The following is a 23,807-nucleotide window of genomic DNA, read 5'->3' on the forward strand; positions in this document are numbered from 1 at the left end:
GAGACAGCGGGAGGGGGGTGCACAGTAACTCAACGACCTAAATGACCCCTTCATGACGCCAACACCGTCACAAAACAAATTAAAGCCATAAGTCAAGCCCCCTCCTGTGTTTTATTTGTATTCATTTGTTCCTTTTATGGAGCGGCTCACTCGAGTAGCTTCCAATATGGAATGAAGCCTTTTCATCCCGTAAGAAGCCCCGTGAGTCATAAAGCTTCCTTCCCGCGTATTGATTAGCTAATGTAGATTCCAGTTGCACAGTCATGTTGGACTATATTGTGTTTCTTTGCACTAACTCAACTGTCTCTTTTTTAAATTATTATTCTTATGTACAGTGCCCAGGCCTCCGTTTTCCGGCAGTAGCTTCAGTATTTCTAATGGTCCGTTTTTTTCCTCTATTCTTTGTATGAGGGAACGAAGGTAGCAAAGCAAGAAGCAACTTTAGTTTTTTTGTTTTTTTGTTTTTTTAATGACAATCATCTTGACTTTTGAACATTTACATCCAACACATGTACAATTGGCGTATCATGATTAATATTGTAGTTAGTCGTGTTTTATGGGTTACTCTGCAGTCAATGTCCCTCTAAAAAAAATAGAAAATAACATAACCCTTGACTAATATGTTCTTCAATTTCAGGGGCAGATACGGACCAGGGTTGGTGCTCTAAGGGCAACCTTTTTGCCCTGGATTAAAAAAAAAGTGCCTGTTCTGCTGCAGCATGTTTTTTCCCATCTCTGATAGAGAAGAGTTTCAGCACAAGATTTTTTGAAAATGATTCCTTGACCCTTTGATAGCGAGAGCCCTGTTGACCCATCCCCCCCCTATTAGCATGCCCCAGCTGGACTGTAACCCATTTATAGGGTTCTGCTTTTCTCTTAATTGTATGAATAAATTTGGCCTTCTTTTTAACCTGAGCACCTGCCCCTCACAATGTATGTGAACGTGCCTGGTCAGGGGGCGTGAACAAAAAAACAGAAAGATTATTTTACTGAATGAAGTGCATGTTTGATTTGGGATGCATTTCGTTTTTATCCCGTGGTTCCCTTTCTCGAAAGTGCCCACTACATTTGAGTACATTCCAATATGTGATGGCGTCTTTTCATCAAGTAAGAAGCCCAATAAGTCATCAAGCTCCCTGTTCATGTACGATATTGATTAGCTAATGTACATTGCAATCAGGGAGGGGGGGGGAGGGGAGGGAACGCCTCTCCCCCTGTCCCTGCCGGTGTCTTTTCTTTCTTTTTTTTTTCTCTCCACCTCCCTGGTGTATTCCAGTATGGCGTCTGGGCTCGGCGTCAGCACATTGCAGCAAATCGTCACCTCAGGGCGGCTCGCATAGGACAAAGTCAACGAACCGACATCCAGTCGTGACGCGCTCGGCCCAGCCGGCCCGGCCCGGCCCGACCCAGCCTCCGATTGGCTAAGTGGCGGCCGTGGGGAGGGGCCACCATCACCCCCACCATCCCTCCTCCCTCCTCCGAGCCCGTCGTGAGGCGGCGGGGACGGCGGCGGAGGGGCGGGGGTTGGGGGGGATGTTCGCCGAGCCGCCGCCACTGTCGCTCGGTCTCTCGCTCGGTGCGTCCTCCTCCTCCTCGTCCTCCTCCTCTTCCTCGTTCTCCTCGCCGTCCTCCTGGCCGTCGTCGTTTTGCTCCTCCGCCGCCTCTAGTTCTTGGTCTGACTGCCGCTCGTCCATCATGGCTCTCAACATCCCCGGCGTGAGCGTCATGATGTTCTTCTACCTTCTGGTGCTGGCCATCGGCGTGTGGGCCTCCTTCAAGTCCAAGCGGGAGGCCAAGAAGGGCCGCGGAGACCAGACGGAGATGGCGCTGCTCGGCAACCGCGGCATCAACCTGGCGGTCGGCATCTTTACCATGACTGGTACATTTCACCTTTTTTTTTTTTTTTTTTTTTGGTCTTTGTACCATAGCACTGATTTCGGCGTGGGAAATGGGCCAAATGAATCTGAATTCGACCTCCGTTTCACCTCGCACACGTGATGACTCAAGCGTCGTGCGGTATAGGATGCACAAACTCATGTGGTGAACGCATGGAATAAATTGGATGTACTCTCGAGGTGTATAAACATGACGTAATAGTGGAACATTAGAGGTGTATAGGGAGTCACATGTGACGTAAATATGCTAAAGTACGCAGTAAATTTCGTTAAGTACATTTTACTCTAACAAGGCAAGACAGCATTTGGTCCCAGTAAAATTTGAGAGTGAAATATTCAGCATAAAATGCACTCTATGCTCGAAATTTACAGAGTAGAGTGTATGCCATTGCGGTATATTACATGTACACGTTAAATATGACGTGAAAAGGATAAGTTAGTGGCACATAGAATGGTATGTTTGATGCAAATGTTATGTGTGCATACTACAAAAAAACTAATAATTTGGGGAATAAAATACATTATTGTCTAGAACTTCAAATTTGAGGTACCTTGAAGGTGTATAGACATTAAAGATGTAAAACTGTACCTTAGAGATTTATAGAACAAGAAACAGGATTTAATATAGTACAATTGACGTGAAAGTGTATCATTAGATTACCTGAAATATAATGGAATCGGAAACAGAACCAGCAAATCAAGACAAACAAAAACCACAAATACATTCGAAACAAAAAACGCATTAAAGGTCCACTGATTAAATACAGTGGCTTTAAAAGGTCTAAACACCCCGGTTCAGGTGCCATTTCAATGTAGAAAAAGAAAAATGAGGCCAAGATCATTTCTAAACATTGTTGTGGCCTTTATCTTGAACTACTCAAGTGAAAGAAATGGAATTTTTTCAAGCAGAGACGTTGGCAAACATTGGCTGTGTCCGAATTACCGTCACGCCTTCAAACTCATGCGAAATTGGAGTCAACACACGCACACCTGACACCATTTCAAGTGCCTCTGATCAAAACCCAAATCAAGCGCAGGTGTTCAAGTAGGCTTTTCCTGACATTTTTGTAGTCCCATTTTACAGCACAAGTCGTAAGATGCACAGTGCTCCCATAGCATCTGATCCATCTCATTTGTCAACAGTAGCAGCCAAGAGAAGGGTACAAAAGAATTTCCAATGTGTCATCTTCAAGTGCAGAAAACGTCTTGGTCAAAAAAATAGCCAACAGCTGGACATCCCTCCAAAATTGAGGAAAAGACGGGAAGAAAACTGATCGCTTGAGAGGCTGCCAGCAACACTGAAGGCGATGGCGGAATTTCTGGCAACTACGGGCAGTTGAGTACATGTGACAGCAAATTCCTGTCTTCCATATCGGGGCAGTGGCGTCGGCTGGAAAGATAGGAGACTTGACGTACAAAGAAAAACAAGTCCGTAAAAACACACAAGGTTGAACGTTTTGACCGTAATTCTGAAAGGTACATTTGACGCAAACACAACAGCGCTCATCATCAAAAGAACACCATACCAAGCGCGAGGCATCATTATAAACATGGACTCTTTTTCTTCAGATGGACCCGGCGGGGGGAATTATGAAGCGTTCCAAAGAGCGGTTAGTGTTAGCACAAAACCTCCAGGCCTCTGCTTTAGCTGAACTTGAATCAAATGCATTTCACACGCCGTCTCCCCTTTCAGCTGCGTTTGAACATGATTGGTTAATTCTGGACACAGCCACTTCCCCACTTATGAGGTAGTGTGCACACTTGGGGTATTTTTACTTCCCCTCTCTTAAAATATATATTTTTTTTCATTTCAGTTATAGGTCAGAATAACGGTTGAAAAATGTTTGAAATGATTTACTGTGGTCTCGTTTTGTTTTCCATCCCAAAAAGCTGTCATTTAACGCAAAGCTGGCATCTGAACAAGGCAGTGTAGCTTTTCCGTATTCACTGCGTGTATGTATGGCACATCGCAGTTGTTTAGAAGATTCAATATGATGTCAAATCAGAATCAAAATGCTCTCTTAAGTGTTCTTAGAAGTTAACGAAATATGCTACCTTCCAAGTGTACGCACTTTTGGAATGCTATTTTGATCCACTACCGGTGCATAGAATTAAATATAGTAATGTGCCTTTGGTAAATTACAGGTGTAGAACTTAAAATGATTCAGTAGTGGTGTATAGACCTTATGTGGGATCACGGCACAAGTGTATACTGTAATAAATCTGGTACAGATTGACATGAAATTTGATGTCAATTCGGTGCCACGTGAGAGCAGTGCAGAAAATACTAAAAATGCTCCATTAGAGAAGTTTTGAATCCATTTGCAAACCAAGCGTCGCATTACCGCTAAAGACACGTTGCGTGTCCGAGTGGTGACACCAAAGATCAAAGTTGACGAGGCCAGGACTTTGAAATGCATTCCTTGTTCGTTTCATCTTGCAAAATTGTTGCCAATCCTAAAATTAGCAGGACAAATTGGCGGAGTGGACTGCGAGCTAGACTTTCTCCTCAGGAGCTCATCATAGTCCGAATGACATTTGACATGCTGGACTGGACAATACGCCACTGAACTGAGCAACTCTGACTGGCCATCGCTGGCAGCAGCGCCTCTGCTGCTCGCAAGCAAGTACTGCACTCCTTCAATCAGAGCTTTCGCTTTGTCTTGCGTGCTAAAAACCAGCACGCACATTCACACACACACACACATGCGCGCGCAAGCTCACTCAAGCTAAAGTAGAGGCATTGAAAATAATTGACATGTAATTGAAAAAGAGGCGTCCGCGACAACAAATATGATTTAAATATGTACATTCAAGTGTTTGGGATCCGTGGCCCCATTGGTGATGTCAAACGTGGTCCATCAGGGTGGCAGGGATAGGGAGCACATGAACTGCAATATTTTCAAGAAAAATATCTCTTGTTACTCATTTTGTCCATTGATGACCACTACCGTGACCACTTGAGTGGCATTGTGAAATTGGCTGTTGCTCAGGATTTGACATCAGATATTGATGCGCTTGTGAAATCGAAAAGATGGTTGTGAAATATGACTTGTTCTCAAATGCTGCTATGCCTCCGTTTCACTGGACACTTGCAAGAACATGAAGAAAGATTTGAAGACAGCAAAAATGTTAGTCGACAGCTTTGGTTATGGAACTTGTTTTGGTGGAAGCCTTTTCCTTGTGCGTATTTTTACATCTACTTCACGTACAAGGCAGGGGGACCACCGCACCGGCTTTGTGAAAAGCTTTCACACCGTGATGAGTCCGTTGAGCTCATCAAGATTTGCAGATTGATGTGGAAATGTCGCTCAATTGAAAAGAATTTCTCCATCATTACAAGTTGTTGTCTTATCAAAAAGGTACCGGCAGTATATAGATCCACTTTGATGTGGAAATGAAAAACCTGATTCATGCAAGAGTAAAAATCGCAAATATTTTTCTTCAGAAATTACAGCTTGCTGATATGGCTTGCAACAAGAAAATATTAATAACCTCGGTCCACATCAAATTTTAATCCGAGATGTCTCCCTAATTTTTTTTTTTTTTTTTTACACTGATTTCAATAATGTCTTTTTTTTTTCTAGCACTTCAAGTTTTTGTAATGGAGTACGACGTGTAAAAACTTGTGCCTGTGTGTCTTGTGTCAACAGCCACGTGGGTCGGTGGCGGGTTCATCGTGGGCACCGCGGAAGCCGTCTACAACCCGTCCATGGGTCTCATCTGGGCCGTCATGCCCGTCACAGCCACCATGTGCTTCATCTTCGGTGAGCGCTCCTTTTTAGGGCAGGCCGTCGCGGCTCGGCGCCACTCGCTCGGTGTTTGCATGCCCAAGTTTTTCGCAAAGCGGCGCGAAAAATACCCCTAAAAAAAATCAAGCGGTGACGTCCAAACAAGGAGAGTCTCCTCGCGCCCTCACAACAGGAGGATTTGTGTCCTTAAGAACACTTAAGTCGTGTTGGCGCTGGAGTCCAAATAGGGTTTACAAGGTTCCAGGCTGACCCCTCCTGGGTTCAGTAGAATCAAAAGTGGGCCAACAAAGCCTGGCTGAAAGTAGCATGTGATCACAACAATCACAAAAGCATGTTGAGAAGGGCATTTCTGTCGAAATTTTGGCTCATGCTGAAGTGAGCAATGTGGAAGAGATGTCCTGTGAATGCGCTGGAAGCCATTTTCAACTTCGGAGGCTTTGGACTGGAATCCAAAGGTGCAGAAGAAGGATTTTAAAAAGGAACATGGGCAATTGGTAAATAATTGCCAATAAGAGAGCTGAATTTAAATTTGACTTCCCAGTGGTTTCAATTGGTGGAGGGTCGTGGAAACTTTAGAAGGACAAGAAAAGGATGTAGCAATAATAAGATTACAAAATGTTCTTTTGGGCGTGGAATAACGTGAATCATTGACACAGTAACATTTTCAAAAGATACACGACGTGTTGCAAAAGCTTGCTTGCTGCCCCCACTTATGTGCTGGTCATTGTTCCGACCTTCAAGTGCTCCACAGATACCCTCCAAGGTCACAGTGGAAATCTCTTAAAGCGACAGCGCACCGGCAACACCAGGACACGAGGAAACTGTCTTTGGATTCACGTACTTCATGAACAGCGTATTTCTGCCAAAACAGAAAACAAAAGTTCAATATCACATCATAACGTGCTTACTTGCACGTTTCAACCAGATCAGTTTGATTTCCCGCGTTGGGCAAAACAAAACAAAGCAATTCCTTTTACTTACTCGCTATGTAACCAACACTGCATGAAAAAAAGGTCAAGTGTTGAAAATGGTTTTCAATTTGAAAAGAAGACACACACGGCTAATAATGTGATCGCTGATTAATATCCCTGCGATTGATATTTGTTAGCACATTTAATCTTTTGCTATTGCATCCACAATTTTTTTTAGCATCCTGCAGGCATGAATGCTGGAGGTAAAGTGTATCGAACAGTTCTTTGAAAAACCTTACTAGGGCCCAACCAATGTATCGGCCACCTGATATTTGGTTTTAGAAACCTAAGCTAAGATACAATTGCTCTCTCTGTTAATCCTTGAGGACAAAGGAAAGTCAAGTTCCTGTCATTCATATATTTTATTGAACGAAGTATTAGGCGGCCAGAAGACAAGTTACTGTATTATATAGTTTTTAAATTGATTACTTGGTTATCTGAATTTTAATCGTGCCAAATATCAAAATAGGCATCAGCCTCCAAAAAAATCCTTATCAATCTGACTGATCCGGATAATACGTCAATATGTGAGCAGCGATTCCAGTGTGTGTACGGCAATTTAGGCGGTGCGCAATTACGCTAATAATTCATGTATAGGTTTCACTGAGGATGTGACCAAGCTGTGCCATTTATGTGGATCGTGTTTCGTCAAACTTATTCCACAAACGCAATGCTAATCACAGTTTTGACCGGCATATACAATTTAGTCTTGCTTTACAAATGTTGCCCTTTTGTGCCCTTTTAAATGACCGAATGGCTGGTTAGGATGGATGACTAACAAATATGGCGGGAGTCTCAATAGCGTAAATGCTGGCTGGGCGAGATTAAAAATGAAAAAAAATGAAGCAAGCCGTTTGTAGCATGACATAAGTGCACTCAGACAACAGGTTGCGTCGGGTCACGTACTGTACGTGCAGATTAGCGGACATTCCTTTGCCACATGAAAGTCACATGATTGATCCTCTTAATCTTGATCAACGGACATTTTCTCTCCCCGTCTGTGAGTTTGTCCGTGCGCGCGTCTGTGTGTGTTTGTGCATGTGTGTGTCTGTGCAGTATGTTCATGCAGCAGTTCATAGAGTATATTATGTAACAGGTTTCTTAACGCAGTGTACGGCAGCCATGCAGCACATGGTGGCGCCTTGAGATACGAGCGATCCGACTGACAAGTTTTTCGAGATACCAGCAACGTACGGTCATTTTTTTTTTTTTTTTGTCTGACTCTCGAGCGCAAGCTTGTAATATGAGTGCTGTGCAGTGGCAGTGGCTCAACTGACTTCATGACAAGCGGCAGTTCCTCAAAAAAAATACGGATTCTGCAAAAAAAAAAAAAAAGAAGCTCCAAACGAAATCTACACAGAAAACAAAAAGGAAATCACTACGTGCTACTATCCCATTTTTGGTACCGTATTTTCCGGACTATAACGCGTGTCTGTATTTAAACCGTAGCAGCTCTTTTATTTATTATTATTATTTTTTAAAAGATATCTATACAAGCAGCCCAGGCTATAAGCCGAGTTTTCTATGTTGTATAAAATTAGTTGTTTACTGCATGTACAGAACCATTTTGTAATGCGAGTGCACATAAAGGTACATAAACAGATTGTTAAAACAGTACCTTTTAACACGGCAACAACTTTGCTAATTAAAACAGAACAGACCCAGGAGGGGGGAAAAGGTCAAGATTTATTTTTTGTCGTATTTTCTAGAACTATAGAGTGCCCCTAACTGTGAAAGAAAAATACACAGAAAAGCCTCACCGCTGTATTAGCCGCATGGTTGAAAATCTAGGAAAAAAGTAGCTGCTTATAGTCCGGAAAATACGGTAATTGTGTATGACAATTAAAACATCTAAATGTTCAACAGGCACCCAATGTGTGTGCAAAGTTTTTGTGCATATTTAGACCCTCAAAAATGGGATTAATTTTGTAGAGTAATAACAATAATCTACAAAAAAAAAAATCATGCCTACAAAAACAGTGAGGACCTCAAAACCGCCGCTGCTTGGGCCCTAATTCCATGTGGTGTATTTTAAATTACCACATAAATTGTGCTTACACATGCCCCTGCTGCCCTGATGCTAGCACATAATGGAAAATGACGAGTGATTAACGTCACTTTTAAGTCTAGGTTCTAGTTTTCTAGTTTCAAATGAAGGTTTGCATGTCAAACAAGAGTTCTGGTTTGACTGTGAGGATTTTGACTGAACCGTGCTGGATCATGTTGTTGTCTTCTGCTGGCTTGTTGTGGCTCCTTTGGCCATGTTTACGTTCCAAGTGAGTATCAGCATTTGTGTCTTTGTGCTGACACATTTTGGTGCAAACAGACAGCAACCGCCTGGGACCGTCTCCCAAGTCAACCCTGAATGATCTATTTTTTTTTTTCCTTTCTTTCTTCCCCTGCTGGCGTCCCATAGGCGGCCTGTTCTTCGCCGAGCCGATGCGCAACAGCAAATACGTGACCATGATGGACCCCTTCCACATCAAGTACGGCAAAGTTGCCACTGCCGCCCTCTCCCTGGCCGCACTGGTCTCCGAGATTATGTGGGTGACGGGCACGCTCATAGGATTAGGTAAGAATGCCTTTGCGCCACAGCCGCCACGCACGGCGGCAGCTGGGCGCCAGTGTCGAGTGAAACGCAAGCCGCGCACGGCGAATGGCAAAAAGTCACAGATAATTGACGGCCAGTAGAAACAGAGGTGGGCAATTTAACTTTAATTTTGCTGCTCTGTCATTCGTCAACCGTCAGCGGCCAGGGCAACCTTCCATCATTTGTCAGTCTATCATTTTTATTTTTTCAATCTTAACCAAACTGTAATCGTCAGTCCATGAAATCAGACTTGTGTGTTTTGTTTTGTTTTTTTAAGTAAAACATTTGCTTTTTTTGGAAAACAATAAACATTTTTTCCAATTTTAAAGGGATGAAAATTAACAAATGATTTTTGTCCCATTCGTTAATTTGACTGATTAAAAAAAAATAGATGAATCCATCGTTAAAAGAATCGCTATTTGTTGTCCTTAGTTTTCAGTCATGCACATGCAAAGTATTTGGAAATAAAAATCATTCCATCAGGTCTTGACGGGGTTAAGCTGAGGGTCATTTGTGGAGCCTCCAGCAACTTCGAGAGGCCCCCTAGTGGTACAAATGTTGACGCGCGATTGTGGAGCAAGACATGGGATCTGTATTGTTGTGCTCAGCAGGCTTTGCTGTCCAAGTGTGACACAGCGAGTTCTTGTTGTGTTTAATGTCTTCTCATCGTTCGTTTTCAGTAAAGTGATAACGCTGAGCGCCAATGTTGTTATTTCAACCTGTACCTTGCACATTTTCGGGCGCCTTGCTTACTATTTTTTTCCCTCCTTTTAACAAAAAAGAAAAAAAAGCAGAAAATCCAAGAGCGGTCGTTTTTTTTTTTGTTTTGTTTTTTTTTTTATTTTGTCAGTTCCAACTTTTAGCATATCAACATGTTACTATTTTCATTACAATTCTGCCTTTTGGGTTCAATTTGAAACCCATGAAAACTTTTTTTGTATTCCTTATTTTTAACAGGATTGAATCAATCAACTTTTCCGATACACCTTGACTAATAGTTTGATTTTGGAGGTTGCTTTACAACCAACCGGCAATGATTTGAAGGGTTAAAAAAAAAAAAGATTGGTCACCTATTTTATACCTGCGACAATAACTGATCTTATGTCACGTGAGGTGCAGGATTTCGGAGCCAGAAGCTGACATCGCATGGAAATTCAATCTTTATATGCAAAAATTCCAAGTACAATCAAAGCATGGCTGGATTTGGAACACATGCAAGAAGCTGAAATGCTCACATAAAAAAGTTCGACATATTGACAATGTGTCACTGAATAAATTGAGCAGAAATACTTGAAAGCATCGGGCGTATACAACATAAAAAAAAGGACAGAGCATAAAAGGAGCATAGCACCTGCAAAGTCACATGTTAGTTACAAACTTTATTTAGAAAAAGAAATAAAAGTCTTAAAGATGACAAACTGACTTGCAAAATCTGAATTTTTCGAAAGAACAAAGAAAAAAAATGGAAGTAATCCATCATTGGTCATATTTTAACTTTGACTGTCAGTGCAACCTGAAATGTTTAACTGCGCAGCGACCATTTTTGTGACACGCTTGAAGCTCGTCGTCATGCTTTTGATTGATCGACCATGTTTTTGTCCATTACTCCCAGCAGTCTAAAAATGGGCGTTATCATCACTGAAGACTCAAAATCGTCCTTTCGCCCGTACATTCAAAATCGTTTACATGAAATCCAAATTTTCAAGTTATTTGCACCAAGTCAGGAAGCCAACTTTTTTTTTTCATCTGGGACCCCTTGAAATGATTGCTTTGCTACGCCTTGACAAATGAATTCAGGTTACATTTAGGATTTCAGTTTGGAGCAAACTATTCATTGACACCGGTCACAACTCCAAAATTAGGTGTGACAAATGACTTGAATTGGCGACTTGATCCAATGTTTCCTCGTGTTTCGTCACAACAGGCGTGACCATGAGCGTGATCCTGGATCTGTCGTACACGGTGAGCATCTGGATCTCGGCCGCCGTGGCCATCACGTACACGCTGCTGGGCGGACTCTACTCGGTGGCGTACACCGACATCATCCAGCTGGTGCTCATCTTCATCAGCTTGGTCAGTACTTGCGCTTGTTGCCGCTGCCACGCTTGTGCTTCCATTGATGGTGTTTGATGATCGCGATGCTGCGCCGGAGATGCTTGCCGTAGTTGCCGCTGTTGTTTTGGCGACTTGGCAAGCGGGGGGACTCAGAGAGACAGCTTGGCAAGCGCTATCACTTCAATTGGCTGTGAGAGCGGCACGTCAAGTGCAGGAGTCACTTCATGGACTATTTGACACATGCCTTGGCCTTCGTGTGTCACGTGACACACGAAGGCCAAGGCATGTGTTAACTTGACAGGGCAAAGAGAGTTTTGCTATTTGGTGCTCTTTTGTCTCCGAATGGAATCACTGTTCAATTTTTCTCAACATTCATTGACACACAATTATCTGTCTCTCTCTCTCTGTCTCTCTCTCTCTCACTCGCTTCTCTCTCTCCTGACATCCATCCATGCGTCACAGCAACACTTGTTAAAACCAGAGTAGCTTTCCAACGCAGAGGTTTATGACTCGCCAAAAATTCACCCATCAGGATCCTTTCATTTTCAACAAAAGAGACCAGAGTTGATTTTGTTTTAAATCCAAATGAAAACACATCAGGCCGCCGAGCCGCCAAACATGCTGTCCACTTTGCCTGCCCCAACAACAGAAAACAATCAGAATAAATGTTCAATGATCTACGCAATATATAATCTACAATTTCAACATTACTCTTCAAAATACATTGAAATTACATGTTTGAAGAAATGCCTCACAAGTGTGAGCATGTTGAGATGTAAATCGTAATACCAATTACTACTTTCCTATTAACCATTTCGATGACGCCTTTGACTCAGCGCCACTCATTTTTTTAAATACCTGCGAAGTTGAGCAGCAAGCTTATAGCATCTCGACTTTTCTGTGAATCGTCTTGAGAGGTTTACCACCCTGATGTAGCTTTAACTGCGCGTTCATTCAGCATAAAATGACAAAAAGCATGCTTAGAAACATCCTCAAACTGTCATTGTTGAACTCCGCTGCAGACGTGTGTAGCGTAATGTTGGCGAACAGCTTGCTAAATGTGTGCTTGTTGCTGAAACGCAGTGGATGTGCGTCCCCTTCGCACTGATGAGCCCGGCCGTGACGGACATCACCCAGACGGCGTACAACTACACCTTCCAGCCACCCTGGGTCGGCACGCTCGAGGAGGACCGAGTCTGGCGCTGGATCGATAACTTCTTAATCCTGGTGAGTGAGAGGCCCAAAAAAAAAAAACGATGATTCGTTAGAAAAAATGTTTGCTGTTATTACCTTTTTTAATTGTATTGAAACAAAGGCTTATGTGTGAATAGTCCATCCATTATCTGATGCACTTCTCGTGGGTGTGTTGGCGACTATCCCAGCTGTCTTCGGGCAGTAGGCGGGGTACACCCTGGACTGGTTGGCAGCCTTTCGCAGGGCACACATAGACACACAAACCTTCAAGGTCACACCAGGGGACATTTTAGAGCGTTCAATCAACTTATATCCATGTTTTTGGAATGTGGGAGCAAACCAGAGTACCCTGAGATGTGTGAATATTAAACATCTATAAAGTTACAGTGGTGCCTTGATGTATAAGTAGAATTTGTTGCTGTTTGAAATGAATGAGAATGAAATTAATCCGTTCCAGCCTGCTGAAAAAAAAAAAAAAAAATCAATCCGTTCCGAGACCAATGGCATGCTTTGGGCGATGCCCGCTTGTACACTTTGTGTCTTAAAAAAAAAACTTTCTAGAATGTTGTGCTTGAGCATCAAGCAATAATTGTTGCATAACCAAATGGAATATAATGCATTAAACAGTTTGCGCATCATGACTTATTCATTGCTGCTCAGATTGACCACGGGGAAGGGGGGCAAAAAGACACAATAAAGAAGAGTTTCACAACTACTGTAAGTGAACAATCAGTAAGCTCCTGTAATAATCGTCGTTTTCTGCCATTTGTTTGTCCGTCGACGTGTTGTTGCAAAGTTTGGATTTAAACATCCGTTGCTGACAACGTTAAGCCACCGCCGCAGAGGCTATTTGTTAGCTCATCGTTACCGTTTTTCATTGTTTGTTAGCATTTACCAAAGCTGACTTTCCTTATGTGGTTGTTTAAAATGCACAACGAGTAATTTCTTCGTGTGAAAGATCGAACAGTTTCAAGTCTGTTTCTGAAGAATATTTTTTAATACTATCTTCCATAGTGCAGTTTGAGTTGAGTTCTCTGTCTCCATACACCGCTTGTGACATGTGACGCGTATTTCAAGGCGCCGCATTGTTTATTGAATCCATCTGTGTCCATCTCCTTCTCTCCCGCCTTGGCTTGATCGTTGTCAAGGGTTTGGGCAACCTGGGCCTTCAGAACTTCCACCAGAGGACTTTGTCTGCCGCCTCGTCCACCACGGCCAAGATCACCTGTTTCGCCGCCGCCTTCATCGTTCCCACACTGGGCATTCCTCCTATCCTGCTGGGCGCAGCGGCCGCCTCCACAGGTACGAAAGCAAAAGCCCATTTCCTGGAATTTGGTATGTTCCTTGTGTGCCGCAACCATGAAATGTGGGTGTTCTCTGTCAAACGTGGCCCTGCGGGCAGGAAGCACACTTTTTCCCGTACAATTTTCTTCTGGCACTCGCCACAATACCAGAATTCAGCTTAAGCTGATACCACTAAGATGGATTCATAGGGTGGATACTTCAGTCATTTGAGGAATTGTATTTGCACCACGAAGAACATTGGCACTGTTGTCGATTGACACAAGCAGCAGAGCGGCTTTCCAGGGCGCCAAAATCTTTGAAATTAGTTTGTGGTGGCTTGATACAGGGACATGTGTGTGTGTGTGTGTGTGTGGGAAACACTGCAGCTGTAATGTCGTATTACGCAAAGCCAATCACTGATCGATTGGTGAACATTGATGGCTGCTCACATATCGCCGAGTCACGTTCGGTTAGGGTGTCAGAAGTCTGAACAGGAAGTGGGCAAGATCGGCGTGTGGGGAAAAAAAAGAGGCGTCCACACCAATGCGACATTGTGGCCCTTCATCGTTGAAAGCATTTGAAGAGCATGTGCGACTGGTGTCTTTTCTCAGACTGGAACCTGACGTCTTACGGTTCGCCGTCTCCGTTCGACCGAGGTCAGACGGGCCTGGTGCTGCCCATTGTGCTGCAGCACCTCACCCCTCAGTACATCTCCATCGTGGGCATCGGAGCCGTGGCGGCCGCCGTCATGTCGTCCACTGACTCGGCCCTGCTCAGCGCCGCCTCCATCTTCACTTCCAACATCTACAAGAACATCCTCAGGACTCAGGTGAGGGCGGGGGGGGGGTGAGTGGCGTTCAGACTATAGTCATCAGTCGTCATCTGCTCTAGACGTAACAAGTGTTCTCCAAAGTTGGTTTTTTAAAACTGTTGGTGTTATAGGGATTGTGGTATTGCCCGCCCTTTCTTGCAATGGTATGCCCCCGTAGCAGGTAGGAGGCGCGGGTTACGTGACGTCTCTTGATATACAAACAGTTGGTAGCGGCGCTTTTGATGCGTTCTTGAGCAATTTTTGACATTTGCCCCTTTCGCAAGTAGAATTTGTGGGCCGGACGCAAATCAACCTCCGGCCTTTGTTAATCAAACCCTTTTTTTAAAATTAGTTTTATGTTTGCGGCTTCCGTCAGGCTTCCGAGCAGGAGCTCCAGTGGGTGATTCGCGCGTCGGTGGTGGTGGTGGGCCTGGCGGGGACGTCGCTGACCTTCCTGGACAACAGCGTGCTGATGATCTGGATGCTGCGCTCAGACCTGACCTACACGCTCATGTTGCCGCAGCTGGTGTGCGTCCTCTTCTTCGCCGTGTCCAACGGCTACGGGGCCGTCCTGGGCTGCCTGAGCGGGATGCTCTTCCGGGTCCTGTGCGGAGAGCCCGTGCTGGGCATCCCGGCCATGTTGCGCTTTCCGGGCGGCGTGCTGGTGGACGGCGTATACGTGCAGACCTGGCCCATCCGCACCATCTGCATGCTCTCGGCGGTGGTGTCCATTTTGTCTTTCTCCTTCCTGGCCTCGCTGCTTTTCCACAAAGGCGTGATCCCCGAGAGGTGGGACTTTTTCCAAGTGCTGACACGGGACTCGGCCGAGACGCCGGACGGCTCCAAGTACGACATCAAAGAGGACGATGTGAAGGAACAGAATGAGAGCAACGAAGTGTGCGAACCCATGCTGGAATCAACTTTTTAGAGGGCGTGACTTTGATTTAAACGCCACTGTACGCAATCGTTAAGGAACAAAACGTATGCAAGTTTAGTAGTACAGTACAGTAATCCCCCGCTCTTCGTGGTCCCTTCCTTCTTTCACTTTGCAACCGGCAATCGAAAAGCCAAAAATGAAGAAGTGAATTAGTTGATTAGGGCCTCTCTCGCCAACCTGGAGACCAGTTGGCAATCTGTCGGCCGCTCAAGTGTCCGCTGGTTGTGGAGAAATCTTTGCAACGTCACCGGGAGACGTGCCAAGTGGCCAGGTAGTCGTGGTAGTGAATTCAAACATTTTTTTCCGGAGACTAGTTCTGTTTGCCTCTCTCCAAGACCTGCTGAAGACTAAGGAGACATTGTGGCGCCATCTCCCCAGCCGCGCATAGAAGTTGTTTCCACATGCCCCCCCCAAAAAATCAAACGTTTGCATTTTCCGTGACTCCCTGGCCACACGAGTCTCCAGGAGACTTGAGTCCCAACGTGTCGCCTAGCAATCTCCAGACCGGCGAGAGAGGCCCTAAAAGCCAATACGTGCATCAACATCTGGCACATTGGATCCTTTTTATGTCAGCCAATCATGCGATTCAACGTCAAAATTCATGGTCACATTTGACCCAAATTTGCAAATTGGTTTCACTTTGAACGCATTCAAAGCAGAGTTCCCCATGTTGCCGGCTGTTTTCTGACATTTCGACGAGGCTCTCAGTTGGATTTGGATTCAATTTGATAAAATACTGATTTAAATGTTTTGATGTTGATTCAGTAAGAAGTAGAAATACAAAAATGGGCAAGGTAAAGCAGCTTTTTTTATATAGAGCATGATGTACACAATGTAATTCAATGTGCTTTACGTAGTCATAGTTATAAAATATTTGAGGGATAAAGAGTTTAAGATATATAAAAAATAAAGTAGAATATACGAGATTTAAAGAAATGCACACAAGAAAAACGCAGTTGAGGAAAATGACTGAAACTACATACAGTGCAAGAAGATGAATTTGGAAAAATTGATTTTAGAAATGTTCTAAAACACCTTAATCATAGTTATGGGAGGGGGAGCATTTGCACTTCGGGCTAACGTCAGTTCTATTTCATTTGCTTGCAGCCCACTGTTGGCCAGGAGGTGAGTCGATGCAGAGGATTTGCTGAATCGATGCTGAATTGGGCGGGGGAGAGGGGGGGGCGTGTTGAGTGTTCCGATGCATCGATTAGTTGATGTCTACCCATTCCTAATTCTAATTGGCCCACAGAATATTGTGTTCTCTCACAATATAAGCCATCGTGTCATCAAGCCGTCGTCATGACAGCGCGGCATACATGGCAGGGAGTCTGCTCACCTGTTTTCCAGGTTTGGTGACATTGCACATATAGCAGATGTAACACTTGACAGTCCAGTTACCATATTAATTATCATAACAATTACCCTATTTTCCGGACTATTAGCCGCTACTTTTTTCCTAGCTTTTGAACCATAATACAATGGTGCAGCTTTTCTGTGGAGTTTTCTTTCACCGGTAGGGGCGCTCTATTGTTCAGAAAATACGCTAAATAAATCTCGATTTTTTTTTTTTTTTTTTCTCTTCGGTCTTTTCTGTTTTAATTAGCAAAGTTGTTGCCGTGCTAAAAGGCACTGTTTTAAGAATCTCTTTATGTACCTTTATGTGCATTCACAGTACAAAATCGTTCCGTACATGCAGTAAACAACTAATTTTTTTTAAACAAACTGCGGCTTATATCCTGGTGCGCTGTTTTTTTCTCTTTTTTTTTAGAATTGCTGCAGCTTATATACAGATGCGCCTTATAGTCTGGAAAATATGGTGTATTAAGTCAGAATACAGTACAAGGTTTTGACGTAACTTATTTTTGCAAAAAAAGAAAAAAAAAGGTGGGGGGGTTACCTTGAGCTATATTTCTCGTTTTTATGTGTACCTCTTGATGAAACCTGTCGCCAAAATGTTTGCGAACGATGTAGAGTACACTGGAGACATTGACGTGAATGTTGCTGAGGCAGCTTCTCAAAAAAAAAAAAAAAAAAAAAGACAGGAGGCTGGGGATACACTCTCCTTCATTCTCGCCCATTTCCATCGCTCTGTAGCAATTGGCTTCTCCCTCGACAATTGCACCATGTTTTTATGGTTCCATCGAAGAGCTACACTACAAAATACTGTATCAAACCCTACACAGGATAGCAGTTTTGTGTTGTGGTGCATCCGTCGATCAAAATACTCAATGTGCAAGTGTGACTGGCCACCAGTCCCTCGCTCCCCCACCAAAAGGCGGTCCCTTCCAAGTTGCCAGGTTGGGTTTGGCCGTATCACGCAGTGTGCAGCGTGCCTGGCGTTACCTTTTAAAAAAAAAAAACACTTAAAAAAGCTTTGATTTGGGAAAATAATGCCCTTCTGAGGCTAAGTTGTCAGTCGCCATGCATCACTTCAACATACTTCCTTGACACTAATTCCTATTTAGATTTATTTTTTTTTTACAAAGTGTAAAAAAGGGAAAAAAAGTTAAATTGGTGAGTCTGCATGTATCATGAACCGTGAATATGCAGGGGATTACTGTAGTTTTTATTTTTAATTATTTTTTAAGGCGTGTATACTGAACAGTGTACACGGAAAAAAAACACAGCTATGCTCTCTGTTTTAAGAGCTCAGCATCCTCTCTGCAATTTTATGCAGCAATGACACTTCCAGGCACGGACAGAAGGGGGGCCAGTGTTGCCAAAAAACGGACGTGAATGTGTTCCGCGTCAAGTGACTTTGCCACCAGCCGATTGTGAAACATTTGCCAGTAAAAACAAAATGTTGTTTATGGTTTTCTTTTTTTTTTTTTTTAAATTGCATTTTTGCTTCTTAGACGAGTAGGTGATTGTCAACAGCTGATTGTATCGTGACTGAGCGAGACGAAGGGCTCTCAAGCACGAGCACTTAATTGTACAAAAGAAAAAAAAGCCCAAAAAAATCTGCCTGCCTATGCAACCAAGTGTGAATGATTTGTCATTAAACCCTTTGTTAGCCCCCTTTGACTTGGCGTGTCATAATTACAAAGCTGTCAAGAGCTGGTTTACGAAAACAAAATCATGCTGACCGGTTTCATGCTCAACAATGATCTGTCTTCAACCTTCTTCCAAGACAAAATTTATAGACTTTTTCATTTGTCGATGCCCCTCAAAGGATGACATTCTTTTTCCCAAAGTAGTCAACGCTGTAACATTCAGCATATCGAGAGATTTAGGACAATTCCAATTTCTCTGTGAGTCACAATTCTCCATACTCAGATAATACAGTATACTCTGAATAGTCGACGCAAATAGTGAAATTTGTCCTTTGCAAGTTTCTCATGACTCCGTACAGTGATCCTAACATGAAACACGTACTGATGACTGTTTACAGCAGTGAAAAAAAAAATACAGTGGCCATGTAATGCGTTCTGGCTTCAGTCGTTTTTGATAGTCCAGTCATGTATACATTCACGCTTTAATGGTGCCATTTTATTTATTTTTTTAACGCAGTACCCTTCATTGGCTTTTGTATTGCTCAGTTGTGTTTGTCTGCTTTCTGCGTTGGTTAAAAGACACCAATGAAGAAGAAATGGGCCAACAAGCAGGAAGAGTGATGAAACTGTTTGGATGGATGGCAACCTGCAAAGAAGTAAAAAATAAAGATTTTGTGGAAAATTGAATGGCTCGTACTGCTGAAATGGAAGGCGATGATTGGCTATGGAGCAGCTGGACACTATGAAAAGACAACAAGTCAAACTATGGAGGTGTTGGCAGGTAAGCACAGCTGTCATGCCTCGTAATATGATGTACCTGAACCAGCGGGACTCTGAAGATACTGAAGAAATTCAGAATAAGCTCCGAAACGCACAAAGATCACCTGCAAACTTTTTGACCTATGTGTAAATTTTAAGCGTTAACCATAAAGATATGAAATTGGAACTTTTTGTGACGAATCAACACCAAGTGGGATAAGTGCAATTTTCCATCATTTGGCACGCGCCATGTTTCAGTTTATTCCTAAAAATAAAAATAAAAAGTTTCAAATATTGTAGGAATTTAGTTTGGGTCCCACTTGGGACTAATTCTTCACAAAAAAATCTAATTTTATCATCTTTGTTTGGAGCCTGGAATGTGGCAATAAGTCAAAAAGTTGAAGGGGGACGAATATTTTCACAAGCCATTGTACAGCACATCTAAATATGTCCAGTATATGAAAAGGTTCAATTTTCCAAAGATGTCAACACTTGGGCTTTTACAACAACGTAAGGACAAGCAGCTGGATCCGTTCTTCCCGGCATGTCTGTGATACCAAAATCCAAAATAACCTGTTGTCGGGGGCATCAGGCATGTGACACCTCCCCGAGGGAAGAAGCTCGATTTGGCGCGCCGATAGGAGTCAACATGTCAAGCCTGCCAGGCCCGACCTATCCCGGTGGACGTTGGCGCTCAAGATAAAGGAAGGCCTGCCGTTTGAAGGACGCCCGCCAGCTTCCTGTATGCTCGCTTTCATGCTTGCTCTAATGAGGCCACAAATGAGGACAGCGCAGATGACACTTCTTTTTTTGTGCTTGTGTGCCAGATGCTCGTTGATGGCACTTTTTGCTTCATGTTGACAATTTTGTTGTCTTCTTCGATGAACTGGAAAGCTACAATTGCGCCCAAACAAACTAAGCAAACACAGAATGGCGTGCAGAGACCTTTGGAGGAGCACATGCTCAAAGTTCAAAAAGGGGACACGTTCTGTGGGAATGGTTCGATATCTCTTTGTCATATCCAATATCAATACTGTGGCCTCTAGCATCAGCCGATGCCGATTAAATTCCTTTTGTCACTCGAAAAGTTGTTCATAATACGTGCGGGATTGTCTCATTGTTCTGGACGATATATTTTCCCAGAAACTATCATAATAGTATCATTGTTTTTTGTGTTTTTGTTATAGTGATGAGGACATAGCTAAAACAATTCAAGTCCATCCTTTTAAAATGCAGTTATTTTTTACTTCTTGAAGATCACGTCTTTTTGGCCTGTATCTGACTCGTTTCCAATCCGGTGGATCGGACCAGATGATCCCGAGCACATGGAACTTTTTTTTTCTTTTTCATTATTGTGGAAATGTTTGGGATTGGGCCATTCACTTATCAAATTGCTTTGTACATCAACGCCGCTGAGACAATGTGTTCCAATCGCAGAGTCTCCCAATTGAATGTTGAATCTGTGTTTTATGTTAAATATTTGACACTGGATGCCTATTGTTATTTTTAGGTTTAATAGCCTAATTTGATGCTTGGGATTAAATGTAAAAATCTGATGACAGTCCTCTCTTCCCATACATTAATCCGTAAAATATTCAACTTTATTCTGGTACAATTACTACTTTCGATCTGAAATATACAGCATTTCTCAAAATTATAAGTTGTTTTGTGGAAAATATACCATTTTTTAAAATACATTTAAATATAATCTGGAAAAAAATCACTTGCTATATTCTTAAAATATTTTTTCTGAAAAATATAAAACTTCATTCGTGATATTTTTCCTCTTGAACCGTCACCTTATGGTGGTGGTGGGCTTTGTGTGTCCCAAATGGTCCAAGGAGCTAAAGTGTGAGGTAACCCACACAGCAGGGCTCAGACATCTTTGCTGTGCAGGACCTGGGCCAAGTGGATGGGAGAGGCAGGTCTGGGCTTCCCTGCTTAAACTTCTGCTGTTGTATTAAAAAGGTAGTTATGTTATATTACAAGTTCGACTTTTTTTGTTAACATTTTGACTTCTCCCTATAACACCTTAGGGTCGTTTTCATCGGCGTTTGCATTATCTCACGTGTAATGAAGTCAATTGACCACAGGGTGGGGCTGTAGAGCAAATAGTATGCTGAAGACTCAGTAGACACTTGATTAAGTACACTCGTGGCTAATTTTGCCTTTCCAAAGGTGATAATGCAGTTCATGTTCTCTATACATTGTCACTCATATGCTTTTAATATTGTATATAATTCTATGAAAATCTGAGTTATTGTAATAAATACGGTTAGTATCAAGTTGGCTTAGTATCGTGTATGTCCATTTGATATTTTATCGCTTGTTTTGCTAATTTAGCTATATGATTTCAAAGATCAACAAGAGCTATACTTGATGACTATAAACGTTTTCAAGAAAATAATGTATACTAGAGACACCATGTAAAAATAGATATGAATCTAAACAGCAACTTATATCAACTTGACATGTTTAAAAAAAAACATTCAAACTAATAATTACAGAATTCCAGTTGGCCTAAAAATGGGTCAATACTTTTTGCATAAAACATATTAATAATAATGTATTTGTATTTGTTGCTTGAGTCACTCTCTGACACTGGCTATCAAAATCATTATTTTTGTGAAAGTACATTTTTGTTTGTTTGACTGTACCTAATGAAGTGTCCAGTTTGCATCCAGCAACTTCAAGTGTAACTAGAGAATGCAATTCCTGGAGAAATTGCGTGTGAAGGCGGAAAGGCTGGAATTTTTTTTGTGGAATGATTTGGAATGAGACTGAATGTTTTTGAATAATATTGAATGACTCTGAAATATTGAATGAGGTTGAATGAATTTGAATCATCGTGAATGAAATTGAATGATTTGAATGACAGTGAATAATAGTGAATTCTATTGAATCATCATGAATGGAAGAGAAAAAATATTGAATAATGTTGAATGACATGAATAGAGTGAATCACATAAATTATGTGAAAGGAATTACATGAATAGAGTGAATCACATGAATTATGTGAAAGGAATTACATGAATGTAAATTGAATGACCTGAATTATGTGAAAGGAATTACATGAACAGAGTGAATCACATGAATAATGTGAAAGGAGTTACAGGAATGCGAAATGAATGACCTGAATGTCTTAAATTTCAAACTGGAAGCATTTGAATGTGAAATGTTGAATTTCCCAATCGAAATGAATGGGGTGAATTTGGGGTTAAAAATGTGAAATAGTGAATAATCTGAATAAGTGAATGACGTGAAAAATGGAAGCCCCCATCACATGAATAATTGGAATACGTTAAAAGTGGAATGAAGTGAATCCTCCGCCTTCACACAATAATAATAAAGAATAGGAAAAACATATGTGTGAAGGCCTCCGCCTTCACACAATGAAGCGTGACTTGGAGGATGAACAGTATCCATGAAAACCTTCCTCAATGGTGGATGAAGTCATCTCTTCTTCATCTTCATCTTTATTTTCAGAAGGTTCCTCTGCTTTCAGCTCAAATTGAATCTTGGAGGAGGAGGAGGACTTAAAAGGCTTCTTGCTCATCTCCATCCTGATGGATGAAGCTCTATGGTGCACTTATTTAATCATTGGCCATTAAATGCCGTACGCCCCCAAGCGCCCACCCACCCACGTTTCTGTTCACCGTAAATTAACATGGATCAATAGTGGCACAGGTCCAGCTTTTAAAAAGGTTGAGGTTGCTCAGTTGTCATAGCAACAGCATGTGTGGACAGTGGTGGCTGTGGTACAATCAGGTGGATGTGATATCGCCAAACTGTGAATATGCACTGACGGTGGGGGCAAGTTCCTACATTAATTGAATCTAATTTTGACAACCCCCCCATAATTTTGGATGCATCAGACCTCACAATGATCTATTTAATGGTGCGAAGAAATATTGAGACATGGCCGTGGAGCCTTATCCTGCCCTTCCCGATGCGGACGAAGGTCAAATCTGTCCAACATGGTTCTTACTCTTTTCCTTGCTGAACTGACCCCATCTAGCAGGGAGGCTCTGCATAGCCCAGGTGACAATGTCCAAACTGGTTTCAGCTGGAAATATGTGCCAGGTTGCAGATAGGAAGATGCCGAGCCAGGAGAAAAGGTCAGAGTGACACAACGGCCTCATTTCAGTCAGCTGTTTATGTGCCAAAGGCCTCATTTAAATCATCTATTTATGTGCCAAAGATGCCTAATCCAACAAAATGTTCATGTAGCGCTTCTCCCAGACGTATTTCCAAGTGTACGACACACACTGTAGCATTTTCACCGCAGTGAAAGAAAATAAATTTGAAACGTTGCAGAGAAATCAATGTTATTTGAGTTAACTGATTTCGTTGTCTTTGTTTTTGAATTATTGCTGCTTTATGTTTGATTATGTGTAAAGCGCTTGGTTACAGCTGCAACTGTTATGATATGCGCTGTACAAAAAAAGTTGTGTTGTATCGTATTGTAGCAAGTGTGCTTACTGAGTGGCAACGTAAGATGGCCGCTAGTGGCTTCACTTCTCGCTACGGCGACTCGACGAGTAGTAAATCAGGCACGCGCAC

At 42.5% G+C, this 23,807-nt stretch overlaps 1 protein-coding gene across 1 annotated transcript; it reads left to right on the top strand.

The window, feature by feature from the left end:
• Positions 1-1,376: 1,376 nt before the first annotated feature.
• On the top strand, positions 1,377-18,516 carry LOC148330296 (high-affinity choline transporter 1-like). Its single transcript, XM_088304585.1, has 8 exons — positions 1,377-1,879; positions 5,549-5,662; positions 9,035-9,190; positions 11,133-11,281; positions 12,347-12,490; positions 13,606-13,759; positions 14,353-14,570; positions 14,929-18,516. Exons 1-8 carry the CDS (start codon positions 1,534-1,536, stop codon positions 15,478-15,480), a joined length of 1,833 nt encoding a protein of 610 aa, XP_088160711.1. The 5' UTR covers positions 1,377-1,533; the 3' UTR covers positions 15,481-18,516.
• The last annotated feature ends 5,291 nt before the right edge of the window (positions 18,517-23,807 follow it).

This window comes from Idiotropiscis lumnitzeri, chromosome 9, assembly GCF_059441095.1.
Source record: "Idiotropiscis lumnitzeri isolate Australia: NSW breed Sydney's pygmy pipehorse chromosome 9, RoL_Ilum_1.0, whole genome shotgun sequence".
Taxonomy (NCBI): Eukaryota; Metazoa; Chordata; class Actinopteri; order Syngnathiformes; family Syngnathidae; genus Idiotropiscis; species Idiotropiscis lumnitzeri.